This window comes from Neoarius graeffei, chromosome 10 (genome assembly GCF_027579695.1).
Source record: "Neoarius graeffei isolate fNeoGra1 chromosome 10, fNeoGra1.pri, whole genome shotgun sequence".
NCBI classification, from domain to species: Eukaryota; Metazoa; Chordata; class Actinopteri; order Siluriformes; family Ariidae; genus Neoarius; species Neoarius graeffei.
The window spans coordinates 21,436,775-21,460,551 of NC_083578.1; the positions used below are offsets into that span (position 1 = coordinate 21,436,775).

Consider the following 23,777-nt stretch of genomic DNA (forward strand, 5'->3'; position numbering starts at 1 on the left):
GTGATTGGTTTAAGCTTCGTCACAGCCTTTTCTGGCTTCGACCAGTAGCAAACTGAGGCATTTCAGGGAGGCGGGTCAACCATGCCTTTGGGAAACGGTTGGGCTTAATATCTTTGCCAGACCAAATGCTTGCAGAGCTTTGAAGTCGCGTTAGCCAGACTACCTTGGACCTGCCTGATCCATCCTGGTGCCCTGTGTCTGATTGGAGTCTCATCACATCGCTCCTGTGGAGGGCGACCCCATGTGGACAGTTGGGGGGTCACGCTTGGAGGACGCTCTGGACTCTTGCAGTGGTGCTTTTGTAGCTGGGGACTGCAGTTGACTTGCTGGCTTTAGGACTGCAGTTGTCATGAACGGTTTTGCGCTCGGGTTTCCATCAGTGGGGGGTTTATAGCATCAATGAAGCTGACTTTATGTTAGGACTGTTAATGTTATAGTCATGTTGTCTGTTGTTGCCCAAATGAGGACGGGTTCCCTTTTGAGTCTGGTTCCTCTCGAGGTTTCTTCCTCATGTCGTCTGAGGGAGTTTTTCCTTGCCACTGTCGCCACAGGTGTGCTCATTGAGGATAGATTAGGGATAAAATTAGCTCATATTTTAAGTTGTTCAAATTCTGTAAAGCTGCTTTGCGACAATGTTTATTGTTAAAAGCGCTATACAAATAAACTTGACTTGACTTAAATAAATAAACTGAAACTAAAGATGCACTGAACACCTGAAAGGCTACCAAAACTTCATTAGATATTCTTCACGCATATTTACAAGAGTAAAACATACCAACGGACATCGAAAAACTGGAAAAGAGACATTTCTTCTTCAGCCATTCCTTGGTTGCCTTGGCTGTATGCTTTGGGTCATTATCCTGCTGGAAGACCCATCCACGACCCATTTTAAGCTTCCTGGCAGAGGGAAGGAGGTTTTCACTTAGGATTTTACGGTACATGGCTCCGTCCATCCTCCCATTGATATGGTGAAGTAGCCCTGTGCCCTGTGCAGAAAAACACCCCCAAAGCATAATGTTACCACCTCCATGCTTGACAGTGGGGATGGTGTTCTTGGGGTCATAAGCAGCATGTCTCTCCCTCCAGACACGACGGGTTGAATTGATGCCAAAGAGCTCAATTTTGGTCTCATCTGACCATAACACCTTCTCCCAGTCACTCTCCAAGTCATTCAGATGTTCATTGGCAAAGTTCAGGCGGGCCTGCACATGTGCTTTCTTAAGCAGGGGTACTTTGCGAGCACTGCAAGATGTTAGACCATTGCGGTGTAAAGTGTTACCAACTGTTTGCTTGGTGACTGTGATCCCAGCTGCTTTAAGATCATCCACTAACTCTGCCCATGTTGTATTAGGTCTATTTCTCACCGTTCTCATGATCCTGGAAACCCCACAAGGTGAGATCTTGTTTGGAGCCCCAGACCTAGGCCGATTGATGATCATGTTGTGAGTCTTGTACTTGCGCACAATTGCACCAACAGTTGTCACCTTAACGCCCAGCTTCTTGCTAATGGTTTTGTAGCCCATACCGGTCTTGTGCAGGTCTACAATCTTCTCCCTTAAATCCACAGAAAGCTCTTTAGTCTTTCCCATGTTGGAGAGTTTGGAGCCTGACAAACTGATTGATTCTGTGGCCAGGTGGCTTTTATACAAGTCATTAGTGATATCAGGTGTCTTCAATTTAGGTGACAAGGTAATTTGGAGAGTCTAACTTGTCTGTATTAACAAGAACTCTTGATGGTTACTAGGGGATCAAATACTTCTTTTTCTCAATAAAATACAAATAAATTAATATAGATATTTAAAAGTTATTTTCTGGATTTTCTTTTTGACATTCTGTCTCCACATGTTAGAATACACCTACCATTAAAATTACAGACTGATCAAGTCTTTCTTAGTGGGTAAACCAACAAAATCAGCAAGGGATCAAATACTTGTTTTCCCCACTGTATATTCCATTCAGCTCGCATGATATTGAACAAGTCTTCGACTCGTTCAATATCATGCTAGCTGAATGGAATATATCTGCTATACCACTCAATGCCAGCCAATAATATTTCAATATCACCTGCTTTCACATAATCATCAATCATATAAATAATGTGTTGAAGGCGAACCATCTATTCGGTTAAATACAGGGCTCCAAATAAAATTTCAAAATTCATTATGGCACTAGGGCTCCTATTTCAGAAAGATAAGAGGACCAGCAATTAAAAAAAAAAAAAAACATGCACCAAATTTATTTGACATACGAATGCAGCATGTGCATGCTTTAGCAATGTGAGTGCCACAAAGTGAAGCCTACATTTCCATGTAGCTTGGTCACTTGTTTGAGAGACAAAACAATGAAATCTGTGGCTCTCTAACATAAAACAGACCAGTTCTAAATAAAAGGCTGATCTAAAAGAATACTTATCATTCCTCAGCCTCATTTCACTGGCTAGGCTCTGCCACCGAGTACATGTATTCCCCTGCTTTCCCCATGATCACAATCACCAGCAGCTGATGTAGAACAGAAATCTTCATTTATTTTTCAACATTGTCATTTCTTTCTCTTTTGCTGCACTGCTGTTCTGCTTTCTTTCCACTGTTAGTTTCTGCATGTGCCCACGAACATCGGGAATATATAAATTGAAATTTAACAGACTGAACCCATTAGGAAAATTGGCCATCTGAGAAAATTCTCCAGCTTCCTGAAGGCCAATCTGCCCCTGAGCAGATATCTACTGTAAGTTCTGGATCACAGGGTATACTTACCATCAACTCTTTATAGCTGCTATACTTACAGTGGTGCTTGAAAGTTTGTGAACCCTTTAGAATTTTCTATATTTCTGCATAAATATGACCTAAAACATCATCAGATTTTCATATAAGTCCTAAAAGTACAACCCTGATTCCAAAAAAGTTGGGACAAAGTATAAATTGTAAATAAAAACGGAATGCAATAATTTACAAATCTCAAAAACTGATATTGTATTCACAATAGAACATAGACAACATATCAAATGTCGAAAGTGAGACATTTTGAAATTTCATGCCAAATATTGGCTCATTTGAAATTTCATGACAGCAACACATCTCAAAAAAGTTGGGACAGGGGCAATAAGAGGCTGGAAAAGTTAAAGGTACAAAAAAGGAACAGCTGGAGGACCAAAATTGCAACTCATTAGGTCAATTGGCAATAGGTCATTAACATGACTGGGTATAAAAAGAGCATCTTGGAGTGGCAGCGGCTCTCAGAAGTAAAGATGGGAAGAGGATCACCAATCCTCCTAATTCTGCGCCGACAAATAGTGGAGCAATATCAGAAAGGAGTTCGGCAGTGTAAAATTGCAAAGAGTTTGAACATATCATCATCTACAGTGCATAATATCATCAAAAGATTCAGAGAATCTGGAAGAATCTCTGTGCGTAAGGGTCAAGGCCGGAAAACCATACTGGGTGCCCGTGATCTTCGGGCCCTTAGATGGCACTGCATCACATACAGGCATGCTTCTGTATTGGAAATCACAAAATGGGCTCAGGAATATTTCCAGAGAACATTATCTGTGAACACAATTCACCGTGCCATCCGCCGTTGCCAGCTAAAACTCTATAGTTCAAAGAAGAAGCCGTATCTAAACATGATCCAGAAGCGCAGACGTCTTCTCTGGGCCAAGGCTCATTTAAAATGGACTGTGGCAAAGTGGAAAACTGTTCTGTGGTCAGATGAATCAAAATTTGAAGTTCTTTATGGAAATCAGGGACGCCGTGTCATTCGGACTAAAGAGGAGAAGGACGACCCAAGTTGTTATCAGCGCTCAGTTCAGAAGCCTGCATCTCTGATGGTATGGGGTTGCATTAGTGCGTGTGGCATGGGCAGCTTACACATCTGGAAAGACACCATCAATGCTGAAAGGTATATCCAGGTTCTAGAGCAACATATGCTCCCATCCAGACAACGTCTCTTTCAGGGAAGACCTTGCATTTTCCAACATGACAATGCCAAACCACATACTGCATCAATTACAGCATCATGGCTGCATAGAAGAAGGGTCCGGGTACTGAACTGGCCAGCCTGCAGTCCAGATCTTTCACCCATAGAAAACATTTGGTGCATCATAAAACGGAAGATACGACAAAAAAGACCTAAGACAGTTGAGCAACTAGAATCCTACATTAGACAAGAATGGGTTAACATTCCTATCCCTAAACTTGAGCAACTTGTCTCCTCAGTCCCCAGACGTTTACAGACTGTTGTAAAGAGAAAAGGGGATGTCTCACAGTGGTAAACATGGCCTTATCCCAACTTTTTTGAGATGTGTTGTAGTCATGAAATTTAAAATCACTTAATTTTTCTCTTTAAATGATACATTTTCTCAGTTTAAACATTTGAAATGTCATCTATGTTCTATTCTGAATAAAATATGGAATTTTGAAACTTCCACATCATTGCATTCTGTTTTTATTTACAATTTGTACTTTGTCCCAACTTTTTTGGAATCGGGGTTGTAGATAAAGAGAACCCAGTTAAACAAATGAGACAAAACTATTATACTTGGTCATTTATTTATTGAGGAAAATGATCCAGTGTTACATATCTGAGAGTGGCAAAAGTATGTGAACCTCTAGGATTAGCATTTCATTTGAAGGTGAAATTACAGTCAGGTGTTTTCAATCAATGGGATGACAATCAGGTGTGAGTGGGCACCCTGTTTTATGTAAAGAACAGGGATCTATCAAATTCTGATCTTCACAACACGTTTGTGGAAGTGTATCATGGCACGAACAAAGGAGATTTCTGAGGACCTCAGATAAAGCATTGTTGATGCTCATCAGGCTGGAAAAGGTTACAAAACCATCTCTAAAGAGTTTGGACTCCACCAATCCACAGTCAGACAGATTGTGTACAAATGGAGGAAATTCAAGACCATTGTTACCCTCCCCAGGAGTGGTCGACCAACAAAGATCACTCCAAGAGCAAGACGTGTAATAGTCGGCGAGGTCACAAAGAACCCCAGGGTAACTTCTAAGCAACTGAAGGCCTCTCTCACATTGGCTAATGTTAATGTTCATGAGTCCACCATCAGGAGAACACTGAACAACAATGGCGTGCATGGCAGGGTTGCAAAGAGAAAGCCACTGCTCTCCAAAAAGAACACTGCTGCTCATCTGCAGTTTGCTAAAGATCACATGGACAAGCCAGAAGGCTATTGGAAAAATGTTTTGTGGATGGATGAGACCAAAATAGAACTTTTTGGTTTAAATGAGAAGCATTATGTTTGGAGAAAGGAAAACACTGCATTCCAGCATAAGAACCTTATCCCATCTGTAAAACATGGTGGTGGTAGTATCACGCTTCGGGCCTGTTTTGCTGCATCTGGGCCAGGATGGTTTGTCATCATTGATGGAACAATGAATTCTGAATTATACCAGCGAATTCTAAAGGAAAATGTCAGGGCATCTGTCCATGAACTAAATCTCAAGAGAAGGTGGGTCATGCAGCAAGACAACGACCCTGAGCATACAAGTTGTTCTACCAAAGAAGAAGAAGAAGAAACCTTTATTTGTCACATGCACACTTCAAGCACAGTGAAATTCATCCCCTGCATTTAACCCATCTGAAGCAGTGAACACATGCACACGCACACAGAGCAGTGGGCAGCCACATTAGAGCACCCAGGGAGCAGTCAGGGGTTAAGTACCTTGCTCAAGGGCACTTCAGCCCAAGGCCGCCCCACGTTAACCTAACTGCATGTCTTTGGACTGTGGGGGAAACTGGAGCACCCAGAGGAAACCCACGCAGACACGGGGAGAACATGCAAACTCCACACAGAAAGGCCCTCGCCGGCTGCTGGGTTCAAACCCAGAACCTTCTTGCTGTGAGGTGACCGTGCTAACCACTACACCACTGTTAAAGAAGAATAAAGTTAATGTTTTGGAATGGCCAAGTCAAAGTCCTGACCTTAATCCAATCGAAATGTTGTGGAAGGACCTGAAGCGAGCAGTTCATGTGAGGAAACCCACCAACATCCCAGAGTTGAAGCTGTTCTGTACGGAGGAATGGGCTAAAATTCCTCCAAGCCAGTGTGCAGGACTGATCAACAGTTACCGCAAACATTTAGTTGTAGTTATTGCTGCACAAGGGAGTCACACCAGATACGGAAAGCAAAGGTTCACATACTTTTGCCACTCACAGATATGTAATATTGGATCATTTTCCTCAATCAATAAATGACCAAGTATAATATTTTTGTCTCATTTGTTTAACTGGGTTCTCTTTATCTACTTTTAGGACTTGTGTGAAAATCTGATGATGTTTTAGGTCATATTTATGCAGAAATATAGAAAATTCTAAAGGGTTCACAAACTTTCAAGCACCACTGTAAGTGAGCGAACAGGAGCGAACTTGTCTCACAGACCTTCCACAACATGGAGTGTTGTTAAATAATAAATCACAAATCGCACTAACTGTTGGCAAATTGCTGTCGTATAAGAGAAATAAAACACTTCAGGATGTGGAACAGCAAGCACCCCATTGTTGATTATTTCCCTATTTATAACAGTTTTTCCTCAAGCAACAGTGAACACACTAAGAGCTACAGCAAGCAAAATCCTTACATCAGATTGTTATATAATCAGGAGCCAAATCAAATTTTTGTCTTATAGTCACATTCAAAATCTTTAGAATAACTCAGTGGTCACTTATTAGTCAAAGAATATAGATGACTCAGCTGATGTCCTTACAATTCAATCCACTTAACCTTAACTTCTTTCAAGGATCGTCTCTGCAGCTGGTTAATATAAGTCACCTGATATTATTGGCAATATCTAAAGCTGTAAATGAGGCAGTAGGGGTGTGTTCTTGTGCGATCAGCTCATTAGCATCCATGGCTAAGAATAGCAATATTTCAATGCTCAATATCGTAGCCGAGGAGGTATGATAATTCGTTCTGTGGCTTAAGGTAGAATATAATGATTGATCATGAATTTGAAGTGTGTTTGCAAAAGAAAAAAAAACAAAAAAAATGGTACATAATACAAAATTTGTGGAAAAAATGGCTTCACAAATCTCTTCCTGTAACTTAAATTCTTTTATGCATATGATACATTCAGAAACAAAGCAATATAAATCCATGCAAGCAAATTTTGCCCTACCTGTAATTAACAGGCCACCGGACCATCCACATGCGGTGGTAGGAGAGCGATGTGACAGAGAAGCAGGTGACCAGAGTAAGAGTGTAGAATGTGGAGACAAAGACCTTGCAGAGGCCTTCGTTCCACTCATAATTGGAGTGCTGGCGGCGCAGCTGGATGACGCAGTACATGGTGATAGGGATGCCCATGTTGAGGATGTGCGTGCCGGCCAGTGTGCAGATCAGGAACTCCAGAGGCTTCCACTTCTTCTGCTTGGCGCTCACACTCAGGATGCCCCAGGCATTGGCCAAGATAGACACCCCAGAGCAGACCAGCCAGGCCAGCGCATTGGTGTTGATGACCTCATCCTTCATGGTGCAGGAGCCTACAGATGGCAACAATGGCAATGGCAAGGGGTGGGATGGCAAGAGGAGGAGCGGTGGGTAGGGCAGTGGGTGGAGACTGGCACTGGGCCAGAGCGGGCATTACTACAGGAGAAGGTGGAACTTCTCGTGCATGTATTGGATAGAGCAGGTGGTGGGCATTGTGACTGGTGGAGGATTCTGGGGTTGGGAAGAGGAGGAGAATGAAGAGGAAGAGGAACAACAAAGGGGCCAGGAGAAGCAGGAAAACTGATCCAAGCCGGTGCTCTTGGCAATCCTAAAGGGCAAAGGAGGAGAAGTAGAGGAGTCAAATGTCAGCCAGACAGAAAGAAAGAAAAAAGACTACGCTGGAAAAAGTAAAAAAAAAAAAACAGTTGCATAAGAGTGGAGAAGAAAGGAGCAAGATTTATCAGAGAAGGTGGATGGATATAAGGAGATATTTAAAAAGGGAAAAAGAAAAACATGAAAGGTGAATGAGCTTCACTGTTGCAACATTAACAATTTTAAATGTTTTATTCTAAACTAACAAATGAACTTGTTATTTGTAGCCAATATGTACATTTGATCTACATTTACTTATTATTCTTTTACAAAAGGGGTGGATCAGTAAAATAGTCATTTTTTAGAAAATCAAGTGTTTAGGATTTAAAGGAAATGTGATCCCTGAATGATCTGCATATTAATCTTGACAGTCTTTCTACTTAAAGAGAGCGATGCAGCAGCGCTTTAGTCTAACTTTCAGACCTTCTCATATGTACATTCTGCTCAAATAGAACAAGCCTCAACTTTCAACATTTTAATACCATCATCAACACCATCCTACTCCTCATCTCATAGATCATTAACTAGCTGAGCTGTATTGCATTCTGGAACCTTGAGCCATTTAATCATTTGCTGTCTCCATGACTTCTAAAACCCCAATTCCATAAATTTGGGATGGCAGAATGACAATTTGCAAATCATGGAAACCTGATATTTCATTGAAAATAGTACAAAGACAACATATCATATGTTGAAACTGAGAAATTTTATTGTTTTATGAAAAATATATGCTCATTTTGAATTTGATGTCAGCAACACGTTTCAGAAAAGTTGGGATGGGGCAACAAAAGACTGAAAAACTGTAATGCTAAAAAAAAACCCACCTAATTTGGTTAATTGGCAACAGGTCAGCAACATGATTGGGTATAAAAAGCGCATCCCAGAGAGGCAGAGTCTCTCAGAAGTAAAGACGGGGAGGGGTCCATCGCTCTGTGAAAGACTGCATGGGCAAACAGCGCAACAATTTAAGAATAATGTTCCTCAATGTAAAACTGCAAAGAATTTGCGGATCACATCATCTGTGGTACATAATATCATGAAAAGATTCAGAGAATCTGGAGAAATCTCTGTATGCAAGAGACAAGGCTGAAAACTGACGTTGGATGCCTGTGATCTTCAGGCCCTCAGGTGACACTGCATTAAAAGCAGACACGTGTCTGTAGTGGAAATCACTGTATGGGCTCAGGAACACTTCAGAAAACCATCGTCTGTGAAAACAGTTCATTACTGCATCCACAAATGCAAGTTAAAACCAGATATAAACAATATCCAGAAACACCACCACCTTCTCTGGGTCCGAGCTCTTTTACGATGGACTGAGGCGAAGTGGAAAATTGTTCCGAGGTCTGATGAATCAAAAGTAAAAATTCTTTTTAGAAATATCATGGACAGCATGTCGTCCAGGCTAAAGAGGAGACGGACCATCCGGCTTGTTATCAGTGCACAGTTCAAAAGCCAGCATCTGTGATGGTATGAGGGTGCATTAGTGCACATGACATGGGTAGCTTGTACATCTGGGAAGGCATCATTAATGCTGAATGATATATCCACGTTTCAGAGCAATATGCTGCCATCCAGACTAAATCTTTTTCAGGGAAGGCCTTCCTTCTTTCAGCAAGACAATGCCAAACCGCTTTCTGCACATAATAAAACTGCATGGCTCTGTAGTAAGAGAGTCCGGGTGCTAAACTGGCCTGCCTGTAGTCCAGACCTGTCTTTCATTTAAAACATTTGGTGCATTATGAAGCGCAAAATATGACAAAGGAGACCCTGAACTGTTGAGCAACTGAAATTGTATATCAGACAAGAATGGGACAACAGTTCTCTTTCAAAACTACAGCAATTGGTCTCCTCAGTTCCCAAACATTTACAGAGTGTTGTTAAAAGTAGAGGTGATGCAACACAGTGGTAAACATGCCCCTGTCCCAACTTCTCAAACGTGTTGCTGACATCAAATTCAAAATGAGCGCATATTTAAAAAAAAATTTTAATTTCTCAGTTTCAACATTTGTTATGTTGTCTTTGTACTATTTTCAATGAAATATAGGGTTTCCATGATTTGCAAATTGTCGTATTCTGTTTTTTATTGACGTTTTATACAGTATCCTAAATTTATAGAATGGGGTTGTACACTAGTTTTCTTATCAATATGACATGGAACTTCTCTGGAAAATGGTGAGTGAAAAGAAGAGGTTTCTCTTTTTTTAGGACAGCGAAACCTGACATCTATCTATTCCATTTGAGACCATTTAATTTTTTTCTCCCGCTAATAGAAACTGTACCTGCATTAGCACCATCTCAATTATATAGAAACTTACTTACTTTCAAGACATGTACGGTACCCAACCATGGATTATGTACTGAAACTAGTCAATATAATCCTGTCAGCCTTACCTTCGAGTGTGACGGATGGTTTTACTGCAGCATATTTGGAGCAAAGAACAAACTGCTTTTAGGCTGACGCTCATTATCTGTCCGGGCTTTGATGCAAATGATAGGAATGCAACATATTCTCAAACATGGTGCACTTATTTGAGGTGTTATTTGAGGCGCACCACAAATCATTAGCAAATGCTATTGATATTCAGATATTCAGTGACTCATTATGTGCAGCCAAGCCATCAGCTAGCTCATTGCTTGAGACTTCATTTAAATAAGACAATATGTTAAAGACACTGCGTGTGTCATCCACGGCTTTCTCTGGTTAAGAAAAAAAATGACAAGACGAAAAACATCAGCTTTTGTGCTTCCATGTGCAAACAAAACAGCGCTAAATAAAACATGATAATCGGCTCAAACCTGAGTAGATCTGTGCCAGGGGAGAACGGATTGTCTCATAAAACCATGACGTCTTTACACGGTCAGGCTGAGATTAAAGGAAAGTCCATCCTGAAACATATTAAATGTGTTTATACTGAAATATTTGTGATGTTCAATGTCATCCAGTGTAGAAATAGTGGAGGCGGCACTGTAATGCTGCACTCAAAGTTCAAGAATGCAGTGCAGCTATACAACATGGATGTGCTGAGTTACAGCAGAGGCTCGGCTCGGCTTGGCCAGTCAGCAATGGCATTGATAGCAGTATTAACATTAAATTAAAATAAATGCAACATGCTATGTTTACGCAGACACTTTGTCATAGTGGTAATGACATGCAGGCATATGTGTGATCTACTGGCATTATACTAGTGTGACTAAAATATGTTCTCTGACTCATCTCTCGCACAGATTAATTAATCTGCTTGAACAAACAATAAAATTGCAAATAGGTTCGACATGTTTCACATGACTTATTCCAGTTTGTAAAATCTATCAGTTGGGAAAGGAGCTGCGGGACTTTCTGGAAGAAATTTCTCAACTTGACTTTAACAAATGAGTAAGACTCATAATAGTACTTCTGAGCAATCCATAAAAATGTCAGCTCTTTAATGGCTTTCTGAAGCAAAACAAATCTCCCAAAGAGGTTCGGTTAACACACAGGGTTAACTTTACTTACTCACAGGATTCAATGGAATCTCTCTAGTTCGTTCTTGAATTGTGTATGAAATCTTTTGTGCATCGCATTGGCTTTTCTCGGGTTAAAATGTGTTCAACTCAGCTGGTAAGGTTGAGCGATTCAAGTTGTAGGGAAGTATTCTAGCTGATTTCCTTCACTTCAATTACAACCCCGATTCCAAAAAAGTTGGGACAAAGTACAAATTGTAAATAAAAACGGAATGCAATAATTTACAAATCTCAAAAACTGATATTGTATTCACAATAGAACATAGACAACATATCAAATGTTGAAAGTGAGACATTTTGAAATTTCATGCCAAATATTGGCTCATTTGAAATTTCATGACAGCAACACATCTCAAAAAAGTTGGAACAGGGGCAATAAAAGGTTGGAAAAGTTAAAGGTACAAAAAAGGAACAGCTGGAGGACCAAATTGCAACTCATTAGGTCAATTGGCAATAGTTCATTAACATGACTGGGTATAAAAAGAGCATCTTGGAGTGGCAGGGGCTCTCAGAAGTAAAGATGGGAAGAGGATCACCAATCCCCCTAATTCTGCGCCGACAAATAGTGGAGCAATATCAGAAAGGAGTTCGACAGTGTAAAATTGCAAAGAGTTTGAACATATCATCATCTACAGTGCATAATATCATCAAAAGATTCAGAGAATCTGGAAGAATCTCTGTGCGTAAGGGTCAAGGTCGGAAAACCATACTGGGTGCCCGTGATCTTCGGGCCCTTAGACGGCACTGCATCACATACAGGCATGCTTCTGTATTGGAAATCACAAAATGGGCTCAGGAATATTTCCAGAGAACATTATCTGTGAACACAATTCACCGTGCCATCCGCCGTTGCCAGCTAAAACTCAATAGTTCAAAGAAGAAGCCGTATCTAAACACGATCCAGAAGCGCAGACGTCTTCTCTGGGCCAAGGCTCATTTAAAATGGACTGTGGCAAAGTGGAAAACTGTTCTGTGGTCAGACGAATCAAAATTTGAAGTTCTTTATGGAAATCAGGGACGCCGTGTCATTCGGACTAAAGAGGAGAAGGACGACCCAAGTTATCATCAGCGCTCAGTTCAGAAGCCTGCATCTCTGATGGTATGGGGTTGCATTAGTGCGTGTGGCATGGGCAGCTTACACATCTGGAAAGACACCATCAATGCTGAAAGGTATATCCAGGTTCTAGAGCAACATATGCTCCCATCCAGACGACGTCTCTTTCAGGGAAGACCTTGCATTTTCCAACAAGACAATGCCAAACCACAAACTGCATCAATTACAGCATCATGGCTGCGTAGAAGAAGGGTCCGGGTACTGAACTGGCCAGCCTGCAGTCCAGATCTTTCACCCATAGAAAACATTTGGCGCATCATAAAACAGAAGGTACGACAAAAAAGACCTAAGACAGTTGAGCAACTAGAATCCTACATTAGACAAGAATGGGTTAACATTCCTATCCCTAAACTTGAGCAACTTGTCTCCTCAGTCCCCAGACGTTTACAGACTGTTGTAAAGAGAAAAGGGGATGTCTCACAGTGGTAAACATGGCCTTGTCCCAACTTTTTTGAGATGTGTTGTTGTCATGAAATTTAAAATCACCTAATTTTTCTCTTTAAATGATACATTTTCTCAGTTTAAACATTTGATATGTCATCTATATTCTATTCTGAATAAAATACGGAATTTTGAAACTTCCATATCATTGCATTCCGTTTTTATTTACAATTTGTACTTTGTCCCAACTTTTTTGGAATCAGGGTTGTAGAACATGTGGCCAAATTGGTAAATTTAATACACAATACTTAAATGACTAGCATTTTTTTTTGCTAGGAAATGTTCATAAAGTTTCCTTTTTAGTCCATGAATAAATTGGTTCAATAGGGATCTTTGCTACATAGAAGAAGGCCTTGCATTTGCTCAAGGTCATGTTTTTAAATGGCTCAGGGTTCTCTAGAAAATCTGAAGTAGCTGGCTAAAAAAAAAAAAAGGATCAGGCGGCTCTGGAATTTGCAGTGAATTTGCGGTTTTTGAAATCTACATGCCTTCTGGTGTATGAAATTTCCCTCCAGCTGTACAGTATGTGTGCTTGGCTTGCTCAATTCCCCTCTGTAGTACGCTGCCTGGCTCTGTAACATAAATACATAGTGAGCTTATTTGATGCATGTGTAATATACTTGATGGGCTTCTGGTATAGTATTGTGTATTCTATAGTTTTAATTCTAGCATAAATATTTGCACACAATTAGTTATTTGCACTTGCACTTTATAAGTATGAAGCCTTAGCTAAGGGACCAGACATCTCTATGGGAACTTCAGCACTCCGGGTAGCTTCTGGATATGAAAATCTCATCTCATTATCTCTAGCCGCTTTATCCTGTTCTACAGGGTGGCAGGCAAGCTGGAGCCTATCCCAGCTGACTACAGGCGAAAGGCGGGGTACACCCTGGACAAGTCGCCAAGTCATCACAGGGCTGACACATAGACACAGACAACCATTCACACTCACATTCACACCTACGGTCAATTTAGAGTCACCAGTTAACCTAACCTGCATGTCTTTGGACTGTGGGGGAAACCGGAGCACCCGGAGGAAACCCACGCGGACACAGGGAGAACATGCAAACTCCGCACAGAAAGGCCCTCGCCGGCCATGGGGATTGAACCCAGGACCTTCTTGCTGTGAGGCAACAGCGCTAACCACTACACCACCGTGCTGCCCGGATATGAAAATATTAATTACAATTTATATGTAGAAACCGGCGGCACGGTGGTGTAGTGGTTAGCACTGTCGCCTCACAGCAAGAAGGTCCTGGGTTCGAGCCCCGGGGCCGGCGAGGGCCTTTCTGTGTGGAGTTTGCATGTTCTCCCCGTGTCCGCGTGGGTTTCCTCCGGGTGCTCCGGTTTCCCCCACAGTCCAAAGACATGCAGGTTAGGTTAACTGGTGACTCTAAATTGACCGTAGGTGTGAATGTGAGTGTGAATGGTTGTCTGTGTCTATGTGTCAGCCCTGTGATGACCTGGCGACTTGTCCAGGGTGTACCCCGCCTTTCGCCCGTAGTCAGCTGGGATAGGCTCCAGCTTGCCTGCGACCCTGTAGAAGGATAAAGCGGCTAGAGATAATGAGATGAGATGAGATGAGATGAGATGTAGAAACCAGGCAGAAAACAGACTTTATTTGGCCCGTGGAAGGTTTTAGTTTCTTCTTCGCTGGCATTTTGTGAAAACCGAGTGAAATCATCTGCAACAACTACCAACTGTGTCTTTACCGTCTGCTCCAGTGTGATCACATGGCCCAGCTCAGCCAATCAGAGTGCGAGAATCGATCAAAAAATATGGTATTGCTTCTGGTCATGCTAGACTTGAGTCAAAGACTATTTTGTGGTGAAATAATTGGATTTGCAGCAAATTACGGGCAGCGGAGATAATATAAATAACTTGAACATTGAAAGGCTTTTTTTTTCTCTCCAGGATCAAGTGGCCAGCACAGACCGTCTGTGTAGGGCAGAGAAAACTGCTGGTCACCGGTGCTTATGGACATCTCTGATGGTTGTTATCTTTGCTGTCTTGCAATACTGGAATCATGATACACTGCAACCACGCTAGAATGAACTACAAACTTTCGTATATAATGAACTAAGTTTGTGTCTTCAGAAAAACATCACTGAGCCATGTGCTCCTCTTTCCCCAGAGACAAACAATAAGTAATCAAGTTAACAATACGTGTTAATGCCATAAAACAAAGACTTAACTAATGTAGCTTAAATGTCCATCACAAACAATTATTGAGAACGGTGATCAAAGGACCAATAAAAGGACGAAATGACTGCTAATACCACTAAACTTAATACCTAGTTAAAGCATACTGGTGGCGTTTTTATCCCTCCATCCCACCTCGCCCAGCTCTGCAGCGCAACATAAATGACATCAATGATTTGCAACACATGAATGAACTGAATGGTGAAGACTGAGAAAATATAATGAGTCAATTCGTGGACATTGACAACGATACACTGGTAATCTCCGTCATTTCCATAACAGATGAAGAACTCATCGCCTCCATTTGTGATCCTTTAACTTAGGCTACATCCACACGACAACGGCAATGAGATTTAAAAAAAAAAAAAATCGCGTCCACATGGGCAACGGATCAGTAAAATATCAGGTACATATGGCAACGCAACGCTTGCTGAAAACCATGCAATACACATGCCACACCTCTAGGGGCGCTGTAAGACGGTCCCATCGGAGACACCAGAATAATAGAAGAAGTAAGGACGCATGCGCATAAACTATTATGCGCGAGACTTCATATTAGCCACAGTCAGAAAAATCTGTTCGTAAAATTACGTTATAATGACCAAATACAATGAAAAGTATTTTTCCAGTCTCACCTGTGAAAGGTAATCCCATGTGATCTCGTTTGGACGGCAAACCTGTTGGTACAGTTAAACGCAGCACATGAATGAGGCATCTTTATTCTCCGCTTTGACCCATCCAATATGGCGGCGAGGATGACGTATGATTCTACACGGAAGGCGGCGTCTTTAATGGTCCGGAATAAATTGAATGCTACACGTTGATGGATTAATTTGTTCTTCTATGCCCTTTTTGAGGAATGTATTGTAGGATTTAAACCAACATCTGAAGAGGTGAGATCGCTCCTTTTTTTTTCCCTATTTTTGCTGGCGGGATTGACTCTGCCCTAAGGGTTATTCTCTCTCTCTCTCTCTCTCACTTTTCACCATTACACAATAAATATTCACAGTGAAAATATTTTGTAAGCGCGTTTCATGAACCAAGTTATAGGATTTGTTGACAACTCGCATCGAGTTCGTTACACTTCTACCCGGCGTGAAGCACATGTGGTTGTGACATCATCATAAACAAATCCGTTCTACTCATCCAGATGACTTCGCAACGGTGCCGTTGCCAGATCTTTCCACTCTGGAACCTGTTCTCAAAAGATTTCGTTTTGGGGCACCCAAAACGCCGGTGCCGTGTGGACGCCAGGCTGAAACGATAAACAATTTTATCAGATTCACCTGAATCCGTTGCCGTGTGGACAGGGCCTTAGTCAATGAATTTGCGATAGTGACTCGGAAGGAGAAATTTGTGATCAGGAGAATGTGCCCAAGTACTACAAACTTTTCGGTATAACAAACTACTTGGACGTCATTATAGCAAGGAGTTCGTTATAGCGGGGTTGCTGTGTATTTACTAAACTTTTCATCGGACATGTGCTCAAAACATGTATTAGCTATGAAAATTTCTACAAAATAAGTTAGCGGGGGTTCACCCAGGTCAATTCTGGAAGTAAAGTTTTGCTGCTTTTCAAAGGCAAGTCAACTAGCTAGCTATAAAACACAACAGGCAGCTAAGTTTTCTATGAAAATGGTTAGAAATAAATGATCAATGTTGTTTTTCCAAAGTCAACCCTGAAGGTAAAAGTACAGTATGGGTTGAGAGACACTGAACAAGATGACTAGCTGATATAAAAATGTAGCTATGGATCGTGAAAGTAAATTTTAGCCAAATCCAAGTATGTAAATTAACCAACAAAGTTAAATCAAAATGATACAGAAAATGAAATTGTTAGAAAAAAAATTATTTATGATCAAGTGTAATGGTCCACATTATCAAACTAGGGTTCAGTAGTTACCTCCATATCTCTGGTCACACTAGAAATAAACACCATCTCTCTCAATCAATGAACTGAGAAGCAGCTATGCCCTAAAGATGTTGTGGACAACATGGTGACAAGATGGCTGCATAATGGAGTTAATCTTGGATAAGCACCTGCTGGATTGCACCTGATCAAATTCACAACTTTTTCCAAGAGCTACTCTTTTGAAATATAATGCAAGTTTAGAGAGTGTGGTTGCTTTATAATGAAGAGATGCTATTTTTCATAATTTATTATTACAATAGGCCAATTCCTCCTGAAATACTGCCTGGCCAAAAAACATCGCACACACTCATATTTCGTTGGACCGCCTTTAGTTTTGATGATCTCTTGCATTTGCTGTGACATTGTTTTAACAACCTTATGCAACGTCACAACATTTATTTCCATCCAGAGTTGCATTAATTTCACGCTGAGATTTTGTATTAATGACTGGAGAGTCGAACCACTCCATAAGTCTTCTCCAGCATATCCCAAAGACTTTCAATGGGGTTAGGGTCAGAACTCTGTGGAGGCTAATTCATGTGTGAAAATAATTTCCCATGCTTCCTGAGCCACTCTTTCACATTTTGAGTTCTAATTTTATGCCTGTGCTAGCAGGGAAGAAAAAAAAATCCATTGATGGGATAACCTGGTCATTCAGATCATCACCAGACGTCATTTTATTGCCTCATACCATTTCTGAGCCCTGACCTGACCAACTGAAGCAACCCCAGATCATAACACTACGTTTACATGCACATAGAGAGAATCGAATTTCTGCCATTGCTCGACTGAAATCGAAGTTCAAAATGCCATGTATACACCTTAATTCGGCTGAAATTGAACCGAACTTGATTTCTCGGAATCGAGCTACACGACCTAGTTTATGCGATTTCTGCCGAGTTACTTTGTGCATGTATACCCTATCGAGCTAGTTGTCGAGCTACTTCCGGAAGTGACGAGTGACGAGACCACAAGCGGGAAACACAACAGCCTCGGTCGGCATGACAACGAATCATGACAATGGCATGAATCTTTTCTTTTTGTGGCATTGTTTGCACTGTTAAAATTTAGCTCACTTACTGTATCACCAAATACATCTGTACAGCTGTTGCATAGCTGTGAATTGTGTACATAAACAAGTCATTGTATTTGTGTGTGTGTATATATATATATACATATATATATATATATATATGTCCAACATCTGAAGAATGTCAATAAAAACAAAACAATTGAACTTTTTGTGTGTTTATTAAGACATAAGTTAAATTGTAAGCAAAAAATATATACATTTTTTTGTAAGCAAAAAATGGACTTTAGAAAAATATTATTGTGCAAAATAAGTTGTCTTACAAAACAGTGGTCTGCGCCGGACAGTTTGTAGCCATAGTCTGTTAGAGCAAGCCTAACAGCTTGAACACGGAAGCTCTTCTTCATGACGACAACCGGAAGTGTAGCGCCACGTGTGGCTCGGGTGCACAATGCACCTTGCACAATAGCCCAATTTCACTTGTGCATGTAGGATTGGATTTCTCTGGCACCCCTGCTGGGACCCTTTGCTCGATTACCAACAGCAGCTCGATTTGGACGTGCATGTAAACGTAGTACAGTACTTATACAGTGGCCATCAGGCTTATACAGTGGCCACTATGCATAATGGATGCATCGCTTCATGAGCTTCCTTTCTTATCCTGACATGCCCATGACTCAAGAATAGGGTCAATCTGGACTTATCAAACCTCATGACCTTTCTCCATTGCTCCAGAGTCCAATCTTTGCTCTCCCTAGCAAATTGAAGCTGTTTTGTCTGATTAGTCTCACTAAAGAGTGGTTTTCTTATGGCCACACAGCTGTTTAGTCCCAGTCCTGTGAGTTCTTATTGTACTGTATGAGTGTGGAAATGCTCTTACTTTCACTATTAAACATAGCCGTGAGTTCTACTGTCGATTTTTTTAATGATTCGGCTTCACCAAGCATTTAAGTGATCTCTGATCGTGGTCAGTCAAGATTTTTTCCAACCACATTTCTTCCGCAAAATTGACAGTTCATCACTATCCTTCAGGACTGGACAGTTCTTAACCCAATTCCAGTCATTTCAGCAATCTCCTTAGTTATTTTCTTTGCTCGATGCAGGCCAATAATGTGACCCTTCTGAAACACAGTAATATCTTTTCCATGTGCACAGGATACGCCTTCTGATATGGTTGTTTAAGAAATGAGAAGCTACTCACTGCATCAGTTCAGGTTAAAAGCATTGCTGCCAGCTAAAACACATGAAACACTGCAGGAATTATCCAAACTAAGGCTCAAGTATTATCATTTAAATCCAAACAATGCCTTTTTTTGTCCAGGCAGTGAAGGTCAAACAGGAAAGATATTTAGCACACAAATTATAAATCATATCGTCTCCTTGTCATGGTAAACCATGCATTAATAAATGAAATCAACAAATCTGAGAAAGTTCATCATTCCATTCTTTTGTGCGATATGGTGTATTCTTGCAAGCCAAAAAGTCTGTTCGTTTTTATCACTTAACATGGGAAAGAACATTTACAGGATGACTGACCATACACAGATTGGTTCTATTTATTTATTTATTTTTATTTTTGGGGTATGTGATTATAAAGATGGTGCAATAACAAAAACAGACCCACGCGCAACCACCTGAAAACAGCACGGTGTAGTTTTGTAAGCCTTAGGGCCCGGTCCCACAATACTGATAACTAACTACAACTATAACAGTAACTATAATAATAAATCAGTCCCCTGCAATTTATGTGGCTGGTGGTCACACCAGACCGAAAACGACACCTATAGCCCAGGCCTGGGTTTATCCGTATCGGTGAGATTCCTTCTGGAGCGATTTTTCCAGGCCCAGACCTGATCTGATAAGACATCTGACCAACAGGTAATTGTTTACGTGTGACATTGTCTGAGCACATGCTATTTTCCCCGGGCATCTTTGTACATCCTTGTTGCATCATGAAGTCACAGAATACCGATTCATGAAAAATAAAAAATATAATACAAAGCGCAGATCTTTTATTCACGGATATGTGATTTTCCATGAAGTAAACATATTACTTCATTATTTTAATTATGAACTTTGGCAGTCCAAACATTTAATTGTTTTAGACTTCTTAAATTTTTGATCCGTGATGCATCATCCGTATGAAATCGGTAACCAATCTGTAAATACTGAAACGTCCAGGACCAATCCATAAATTATTAGCATCCGTGGTGCATCCATATTAAAATCTGTAACGACGCCGTATTTTTATCCTTTTTTATTATATTTCCGTAATCTGTGACCTATCCATATTTTATCAACCACCAGAGTGTGTGCATGGGTTGTTTTGAAGTCCAAGCTGTACAGTATGACCCAGAATAATGTGCTACTACTTGGAAAAAATTTCCATGACTATTCCCAAGTTGCATGTATTTATTTCCCTGAGTGGCAGGACCAAGCGATATTATAGTCGGGATTATAGTTGTGGTGTGACTGCTCCAGACTGGAACTAAATTCAGGCAGAGGTATAGTCATAGCTGTAGTTATAGGTGTTGTGGGACCGGGCCCCTAGCCTCTGAGGTTGAAACTAGGATTCCGTGGATCTTAAATCTGTCTTTTTCTTTCAATCCAGTTACTTTATTCTGCTCTGAAAAGCTGTTTGTTGTCATATAGTTCAAAAGTTTGTTTCTCTATGAAGAGGACAAAAACTGGCCCATGGATGTCAGCCGACATACACACTTAGATGAGATGGTAACTGGCAAGATAGTTATGCCAAATGAAGTGTACAAAATATAATCAGAATGCCCGTGAGGAGAGACTAATTTCCTCTGCTGATCACAGAGCCCCATTTTAGTATGAATGAACAGAGATGAAACAGAGATAAGCCCAGAATGTGGCCCTCAAAAAAAAAAAAGTTGACATTTTAAATACAATTAGATCCATCATTCATACAAGGTTTAATGGAACTCTTTCTTGCTCAGCAGAACCTTTTCTCCCATTATGAAAAACCTTTAAAAAAAAGTATTAAAATATAGCCTGACAACCAAACACAATTGGAATATAGTTACGCTTCTGTGGGCCATTGTACATTTGCTTAGGGACTGATGATTTGTGTGTAATTAAATGAACTGCATTAGCTGAATTCAGAGTCATTAAACTTCGTTCACTTCCAGCCATCGGTGTATTCATCAGCGCTTTGAGAATCGTTGCATAGATTTAGAATTGCATTCATGTGCTTATCTAGAAAACCAGGACTATGATGAAGGCTTGACAGGTCCTTGCAATTGTAATGTACAATTTCCAGAACTTTAATGCCCACATTCAGTTTTAAGCATTGCACTGAATTCAAAATACTGCAAGCATCACAGAGAAAATGATTATATTTGCCATTATTATGAGCACAGAAACCTGCTGATTCTCCCTCATATGCACCACATGCATGGGGTGATATGCTTTGGTTGCATATTTTTATAGATTAGTAGCTTTTAAGCAGCTAGGCCAGGTTTTATAAGCTTATATAAAACCTTGGTGAAGAAACTTTCCCAGATGGGGCCTCATGCACTTTCATAAATATTCAATCCATCATTCAAAATACTGTAGCATGACGTAGTGGAGTAGATGTTCCTAAGCCATTTTCAGTACTTTCTCTGGCATAAAATCATGCAGATCCAGGTCAAGAGCTTCACTTAATGCTCACATCAAACATCAGAATGGGGAAAAAGGTGAACTCCGTGACTCTGACCATAACATGGTTCTTGGTGCCAGATAAGCTGGTTTGAAATTCAGAACCTATGGATTTACCGTAGGTGCTAAAGAAGGCAACTGGACTTGCTTGAAATTCTTTAAGACATTTCACCTCTCATCCGAAAGGCTTCTTCAGTTCTGTCTGACTAGTGGGGAGTTCCAGGTATTTATCCTCTAGTGGACCAAAAGCAAACCTAAGGAGAGTCGTTGAGGTCACATGGGTTGTTGACCCTCTGTCATCCTGTAGTGTAGGTTGTTAGGGTCACTGGAGGCTGGGTGTGAATGGTGTTAGCAGCCTAGAGGGTCATTAGGGTGATCTGTGGGTCATTAGCTCTCTCTGCCATCATGCAAGTCGTTGAAGTCAGCTGAGTCTTGGTGTGGATGTGTATTCAGTTTTCTAGGAAGTGTGCCAAGGACTGCATTGTAGGTGGCTGATAAGTGGTGTCTCAGACCACCTCCTCTGTTCAGTGAACTCAGTGACTCTGACCATGGCATGGTTCTTGGTGCCAAAGCTGGTTTGAAATTCAGAACCTACTGACTTACCGTAGGTGCTAAAGAAGGCAATTGGACTTGCTTGAAATTCTTGAAGTTTCACCCCTCATCCGAAAGGTTTCTTCAATTCTGTCTGACTAGTGGGGAGTTCCAGGTATTTATCCTCTAGTGGACCAAAAGCAAACCTTAGGAGAGTCATTGAGGTCACATGGGTCGTTGACCTTCTCAGTCATCCTATAGGTTGTTAGGGTCACTGGAGGCTGGGTGTGAACGGTGTTAGCAGCCAAGAGGGTTGTTAGGGTGAACTGTGGGTCGTTGGCTCTCTCTGCCATCATGTGAGTCGTTGAAGTCAGCTGAGTCTTGGGCCCTGTCCACACGGCAACGGATTCAGGTGACTCCGATACAATTGATTATCGTTTAGGCCTGGCGTCCACACGGCACCAGCGTTTTGGGTGCCCAAAATGCAATCTTTTTGAGAACGGGTTCCAGAGTGGAAAGATCTGGCAACGTTGCCGTTGCGAAGTCGTCTGGATGAGTAGAACAGATTTGTTTATGATGACGTCACAACCACATAACTGTCAGTGCTTCACGCCGGGTAGAAGTGTAACGAACTTGATGCGAGTTGTCAACAAATCCTATAACTTGGTTCATGAAACACGCTTACAAAATATTTTCACTGTGAATATTTATTGTGTAATGGTGCAAAGTGAGAGAGAGAGAGAGAAAATAGCCCTTAGGGCAGAGTCAATCCCGCCAGCAAAAATAGGGAAAAAAAGGAGCGATCTCACCTCTTCAGATGTTGGTTTAAGTCCTACAATACATTCCTCAAAAAGGGCGTAGAACAACAAATTAATCCATCAACGTGTAGCATTCAATTTATTCCGGACCATTAAAGACGCCGCCTTCCGCGTAGAATCATACGTCATCCTCGCCACCATATTGGATAGGTCAAAGCGGAGAATAAAGATGCCTCATTCATGTGCTGTGTTTAACTGTACCAACAGGTTTTCACAGGTGAGAGTGTAAAAATACTTTTCATTGTATTTGGTCATTATAACGTAATTTTACGAACAGATTTTCCTGACTTTGTGGCTAATATGAAGTCTCGCGCATAATAGTTTATGCGCATGCGTCCTTACTTCTTCTATTGTTCTGGTGTCTCCGAAAGGACCGTCTTACAGCGCCCCTAGAGGTGTGGCATGTGTATTGCATTGTTTTCAGCAAGAGTTGCGTTGCCATATGGACCTGATATTTTACTGATCGTTGCCCATTTGGACACGATATTTTTTTAAATAACATCTCGTTGCCGTTGTCGTGTGGATGTAGCCTTGGCGTGGATGTGTATTCAGTTTTCTGGGAAGTGTACCAAGGACTGTATTGTAGGTGGCTGCTAAATGGTATCTCAGACCACCTTCTCTGTTCAGTGATGATCGTTCCAGATTGACAACCCTAACACCTCCAGGATGACAGAAGGTCAATGACCCATGTGACCGCAATAACTCTCCTTAAGTTTGCTTTTGGTCCACTAGAGGATAAATACCTG

General features: G+C 41.1%; 1 protein-coding gene across 4 annotated transcripts in view; it reads right to left on the bottom strand.

Moving 5' to 3' along the window:
* Window positions 1-23,777, bottom strand: part of LOC132892943 (probable G-protein coupled receptor 153) — a 111,295-nt gene that overhangs the window by 42,662 nt on the left and 44,856 nt on the right. For 2 of the 4 annotated variants that reach the window (XM_060931519.1, XM_060931520.1), the window contains one exon: window positions 7,134-7,772. In XM_060931519.1, the coding sequence (XP_060787502.1) occupies window positions 7,134-7,486 (353 nt within the window). In that variant the 5' untranslated portion in view covers window positions 7,487-7,772. Of the gene's footprint in view, window positions 1-7,133; window positions 7,843-10,615; window positions 10,706-23,777 lie in introns of all 4 variants that reach the window. The other 2 variants (XM_060931522.1, XM_060931521.1) reach the window with 2 other exon arrangements.